Consider the following 6,421-nt stretch of genomic DNA (forward strand, 5'->3'; position numbering starts at 1 on the left):
ACGAAAGTTATTCTGTTCCGTATAGCCTAATTGCTCCTGATAGTGTGGCTCTATTGACTGTAAATGGATTTTCCCTTGCCCAAGAAGCTAAGGAATTAAATAGGCTTACACACACACACACACCCACACACACGTATACGTGGTAGAGTCATTAAGTTCGTGGAATGTGGTTTTATCGCATCATATTACAAGGTATTCACATACACTTAGCAGATCCACATCGGCCCTCAAAATAGTTGCCGTTGGCCGCTATGCAAGTCTGCCAACGTTGATGACTCTGTCGAAAACATTTCCGAAACCTGTTGGCAGTAAATTCCCTTACGACGCTTTGCGGCCATTCCACGAAGTTACTGACTGTGGTAGTATATGTATACGATATATGCCTGTGTGTGAAGGTCTACTGTGTATTGTTTGGGAATAATTCTGCATTCATGAACGAGGTTTTAGTAACTAGCTGCATTATAAATACTTTATTGCGAAGCGAAACGGATATACTAGTATTAAAGTCTGTTCTGTGTGAGCCGCCTGCTCCTTGCACCCAGAACGTGGCACGCTGCATGCAGGGTAGGTCCCGTGATGGCAGAGGGAGCCACGAAGAGCGGTACAGAGCCGTTTCCTCGTATACTGCAGCATCCGTGGCTGGGTCACAAGATCTTGGAGATGTAGGTCGGCCCTGGAGGTGGTAACAAGAACGGAGCTATGAACGCATGGCTGCCTGCCGGTGACACACTTGGAAACGACGGAGGAGATGCCTGCGTTAGAGAACTTCCTGTTGCATGGGGCTCGTGTAATTTCCTCATGTGTTTCTTCAGGTCAAAGTTTCTGCAAAAACCCTTTCCGCAAATTTTACACGTAAAAGGTTTTTTGTCGTTATGTGTGTGCATATGAAAAGTAAGGTTATAGATTTGATGAAACGCTTTGTTACATATATTGCATTTATAAGCCTTTTCACCACTATGTGTTAGTTTATGGTTCTTATAGTTACCCTTCTGGTGGAAGCCCTTACCACAGAACTCGCAGATAAACGGCTTATAACCTGCATGGATTCTCGTATGTGTATTTAGCGTTGAGCTGCGGTTGAAGGCTTTGCCACATGTTTGACATTTATGCGGTTTTTCCGCTGTGTGAATGATCTTGTGGCGACACAGAGTGGACGCTTGACGGAAACCTTTCCCGCAGATCTTGCAAACGAAAGGTCTGGCTCCTGTGTGCACTGGCATATGCCTTGTCAAATTGTAATGCGCATTGAAAACCTTTCCACATTCGGGACACGTGAAATTTTTCTGTTTGTTTGCAGTGGTCGCCCCGGACGCAGAACGCTTGGTGAGGCGGTCCGGTGACTGTTGGGACTGCTGTAGCAGCGATGACTGTGGCTTAGGGGAGAGTGATGCAGAACCGGTGACCTTATGCTCAGAGCTGGAGACCGCGGCAGCTCTGGTACCATGACCCTGTCCGGCAGTCTTGGCGCTGATGGGGCTAGATTCCGTACCCGGCGAAGGGCCTACCGGTCCGTTACAAGACGTACTTCCAGGACTAGTTGGGTAAGACACCCTCAAAAGATGATTTGGATGATAATACAGCAACGGATACTGGTGGAGTAGGTCCTGCGGGTGGAATGAAGGTACGTATTTCTTAAATGCCGAATCAAGATTTACAGGATAAGGAAACTGTGGGAACGAAAACACTGGCTCTGAAACCCGCTTGTCCGGTTCCATTATCTTCGCTATCGAGAACGTGAGTGGCCTGGCGGCAGAACTGGAAGAATTTGCACGTCCCCGCTCTGACGCCGTTGTCGCCGCCGACGCTGCCGTACCCGTAGTAGCAGCCGTCGTGACGCTCGCTGAAGACTCCGATGCCATAACCCCAGGTAGAAAAGGCTGCATCACTAGTGATTCTCCATCCACAATGCAACGCGCTAGAAACAAGACGCAAAACATTTTAACTCGTAAGTTTTCCTTGTATGAGCCTATATGACGTTAAGGCGTCAGCTGGGAACTAGATTCTCTTTCATGATGAAAGTATCAACAAATATCCTCCACTGTCCTCGTTAAGAAATTATGGGATGCTTGAAAAGTGCCATTCCGTAATGAACACCGCTCAATGGCGGCTGATTGTTGTCAGAACATTGTTCGTTCGACAGACCCTCACCACATCACAGCATATCTTTTGAAAAGACAGTAGCAGTGTAGTTCCCCTCCCTCATTTCCTGCATCTTCAATTGTCATAGATCGCTCAATGGGAACAGCCGAATCGCTGATAGCTACAATATCGTCACCCTCTCTCTTGCACACACCCACCCCTGCTCCAAGCTCGCTGGGTTTCTTTACTCTTGTAAATGTGTGTTATGTGTGTTTGTGGTAGCCCCAGTCCGTGTTCATCTCAGTCAATTGACAAGTTCATTACCGAGTCTACCCTGGTTCACCAGATGGCACTGTTGCCGAGCCCATTTCTGCAACATATGGTCCAAGTATTGTTTTATACATGCCTGTGTAATGGTTTGCATACTGCACGTAGGAAGGGTACATGTGTGAAGTAAGATGTCCATGGGGATAAAGTGTTTCAACTGTTCGCCTAGCGCTTAGCTACTTGCGTCCTCAGTGCACAGTGATTCCTCGCATTTATTTCTTTTTGTCTAGATATTCACACTGCATCCGTATGAACTCCACAATGCCACCGCAGTATCTCTTGAGACTGTAAATGTTGTTCTGTTGCATGCCACAATTTGAACACCATAATAATGCAACAATCTGAATACCGGCTCATAATTTCTGAAATGTGTGAATGCTGCTTCGTACAGTGTATTTCCTAAAGACACAGATGACATTAACAATACTGTTCCATTTTTAACATGAATTTCTTATATCAACTGTAAATAGCATAGTAAACTCTGCTGTCTTCTTCTGTACTAGAAATCTCGCTCTATGTCTGAGATCTTCTGTTATAACCTTGCACCTTTTATGTGCCTTTTAATTTCCCCGAAAATGGCTAATTTTAATGTTTTTAAGGTTTATATAACGATACTAATGGTAAACTTGAATACTCTCAGTCAATATGGCCAGTGACCGTGCCAAAATTCGAACTGAGCACTTCCGAAATACAAATCGAAAGCGTCACTGTTGCAGTACTGATGTATCCCTTCTATAGATTTAACATTGGTTATACCGTGCATGTTTACTTGAATAGGCGAAAGTGAACAAAATGTAGACCTTCATATATGACGAATTTGGTGCCTGCATTTTGACCAATAGATTTTGCTGGTGAGTTACAGTAAAAGTATCTCAGTGAGTAGAAGCGCGATTCGACAATTAAAATCTCACATAATGTGCACCAAACTTCTTTCCAGTTTCAAAGAACTTCACAGATTCCATTTCATGCAGTATTTTCTTTTTGACTTTGTTGAAAGCAGAGAAGGCTACCAGAGGTGTCTGTAGCAGCGTCATCCTTGAGTCTTATATTCGCAAGTGTTAGAAGAGTTAGACATGATGTCGTGAATGACAAACTTATTCACAGGCGGCTATTTTACTGAATGTATACATTGGGGAGGAAGACAGAGAAAGGGAAGGTGAGGAGAACTGGGCAAGTAATTAATTCCTACAAGTGGAGACAGTGGAAACGGTTAGCCAGCTCACAAGCCCGAAAATTAATCCCTTTTCACAGGCTGAATAGGGGATTGTGACTGCAAGATTGCAAGCTCACAGCGTCACTTCTTGATGGACCTCCAAATGAATGCTTTCTTGGGATGGTGGCATAGTTGTAACAACCTTTGCGCCTGACTGACTGCCGTAACTTGTAAAGCCATTAACCCAAATGTGCTTCAAAGAAAAGGAGGCCTAAACACATAGAAAACTTCGATATTAAGCAATCAGACTTAGGCACTTCAGTCTATTAATATTTAGTTCTCTTTAATTATCATAAAATATTCCGAAACCGAACTTCTATTTATTGCAGTTAAAGTGGACACAACTCCAGTCAGCTTATTGTATAATATTTTGTGATCTCAATTGATAAAGGCTGTTACATTTTTTATACAGTATATTTGATCTTAAATTTAACAATTATAAATTTTTCCATCTATAATTTTCACTGTTATTCGATAAAATAAATGTAGATCATGTTTTCATAGATAGGATATGGTATTTAAGTATACTTGATGTCCGATTCTTCAGGGCAGAAGATTGTGATCCTGGCCACAATCTAGTGATGGTAAATTTATGGGAAAAATTTACAATGAGGAAATAAATACTCACAAAACTCATATAGAGAGGTCCAATGCCAAGAAATTAAACGAGGTAGATGGTGAAGAGCAGTGTCGTGTTGAAATTTCATATAGGTTCACAGCTTTGGAAAACGTAGGAGCTCAGGTGGATTAATCTACCATTCAGTCCAGAACCTTTTTCCTTCTCATCCTCTGACTAAAAACGTAAAAATTAAAATATAAAAAATTATAATTTTGCCCGTGGTTCTGTATGTGTGTGAAACTTGGTCTCTGACTTTAAGGGAGGAACACAGACTGAGATTGTTTGAGAACAAGGGGCTGAGGAGAATATTTTGACCGAAGAGAGATGAAGTGGCAGGAGGTTGGAGAAAACTTCACAATGAGGAACTTCACAACTTGTACTCTGACAAGCATAATTAGAAGTTCAAGTGAAGGAGGATGAGATGGGCAGGGCATGTCGCACGAACGGGGAGGAATGCATGTAAGGTAGTTCTGAGAAAGCCCGGAAGAAAAGAGACCATTAGGAAGACCAAGACATAGGTGGGTGGTTAATATTAAAATGGATCTTGGAGATATAGGATGGGATGGTATGGATTGGATTGATTTGGCACAGGATAGGAACCAGAGGAGGGCTCTTCTTAACATGGTAATGAACCATTGGGTTCCATAAAATGTTGGAAATTTCGTGAGTCGCCGCACAATTGGGGGTTTCACAAGAAGGGCGCAGCTCCATGAAGTTAGTTAGTTAGTTACTGGATAAAATTAAGGCCGCCTTTCTTCTCTGCCACGAGTTAGTTCAGGAACTTTCGCGTTAGCGTAGTAATTCTTGGTGTGTCAGGTAAACAGGGCCAGCGAAGTCGATGAACTAAGATGCTGTTGTCATCCGAAGAGTGATAAATTGATGCGAGTTTGTAAATTAATTATTCTTGCAAAGGAAGAATGTAATGGGATACGCGGTAGCGTAGTTGGTTGATGCACTCTGCTACAATCTGGAAGGTCGCGGGTTCAATTTCGAGGTGCTTTTTTTCAATTTACCTAATCCTTCCAGCCAAACAATGGCCCTGGGATCTACTCAGCTTCTAACAGAAATGAGTACCGGGAATATTCTTTGGGTTAAAGGGCGGCCGGCGCATAAAACTGACAAATTTACCGCCATCTGTTAGCCGATTGTCTGGAAGATGTGGAAGCCTCAACCTCTCACAACCCTATGGGATCCCACGGCCTGTTACAGGGATAACTTTACCTTTTAGTACGTATGTAACATTTCTTTGTTTAATGATAATGTACCTACTGCAAAATTTGTATAGTGTATTTACATTAGACAGTGGTCTAATACTTTAGACAAATCCGGTATCTCACATATAATAAGAACTTTCTTTTATTACTAACTGTGAGTGTATCTACTCGTATTATATAGGTCCCATATAAAAATGTTTTATTCAAATTAAGATTAATTGTAAATTTAATACTATAATGTAAAGTTGGTTGAGATACTTTGGTACTAGCCGGAAGGTCGCTGGTTCGAGTCCCGTTGTGGTGGACTTTTTGAATTTACCTAATCATTCCGGCAGCACTATGGCTCTGCAATCGACTTAGCCTCTATCTGAAATGAGTACCAGGAATATTCTTGGCGGTTAAATTTCTTTCTTATTCGCTTAGTGGGGGGGTGGAGTCCAACTGGGTCCACTCGGCACGGCGGCCACTGATTGGCCTATTGTAGCCTGCCCCGGGTGGTTATGATGATGGAAAAATTGGTGGAATGAAGATTGGCGGGGGAAACCGAAGTGCTCGGAGAAAACCCGATAATAACGGACTCAACTCATGAATGTCCGTCGAATTTGGACAGTTACCTGCAGGCCTCGCGCCATAGCTCAAGCGGTTAGTCGCTGGCTTCCCACCGCGGCGGCCCGGGTTCAATCTCAGTTCTGGTCGAGTGAGATTTGTGGTGGACAGAGTGGCGCTGTGGCGGCTTTTCTCCGAGTACTTCTGTTTCCCCTACCAATCTTCATTCCACCAAATTCTCCATCATCATAATCACCCGGGAGCAGGTACAATAGGTCAATCAGTGACCGCCGTGCCTAGTGGACCCAGCTGGACTCCACCCCACCCACTAAGCGAATTAATTTTATTAATTTTACCTGCAGGCCTACAATTTAGTCACATTTGTAGTCCCAATTCTACTGTACGCAAGTAATAAGAAGAACG

The 6,421-nt window shown here is 43.2% G+C and overlaps 1 protein-coding gene across 1 annotated transcript; it reads right to left on the reverse strand.

Annotated features, from left to right (window-relative positions):
* Positions 1 to 203: 203 nt before the first annotated feature.
* Positions 204 to 1,886, reverse strand: LOC111868353 (fez family zinc finger protein erm). Its single transcript, XM_023858927.2, has one exon. It carries the CDS (start codon positions 1,881 to 1,883, stop codon positions 645 to 647), a length of 1,239 nt encoding a protein of 412 aa, XP_023714695.2. The 5' UTR covers positions 1,884 to 1,886; the 3' UTR covers positions 204 to 644.
* Positions 1,887 to 6,421: the final 4,535 nt, after the last annotated feature.

The sequence above is a fragment of the Cryptotermes secundus genome, unplaced genomic scaffold (genome assembly GCF_002891405.2).
Source record: "Cryptotermes secundus unplaced genomic scaffold, Csec_1.0 scaffold166, whole genome shotgun sequence".
NCBI classification, from domain to species: domain Eukaryota; kingdom Metazoa; phylum Arthropoda; class Insecta; order Blattodea; family Kalotermitidae; genus Cryptotermes; species Cryptotermes secundus.

Coding starts and splice junctions, on each gene's coding strand:
- LOC111868353 (XM_023858927.2), bottom strand. CDS start 1,883: ATGCAGCCTTTTCTACCTGGGGTTATGGCATCGGAGTCTTCAGCGAGC.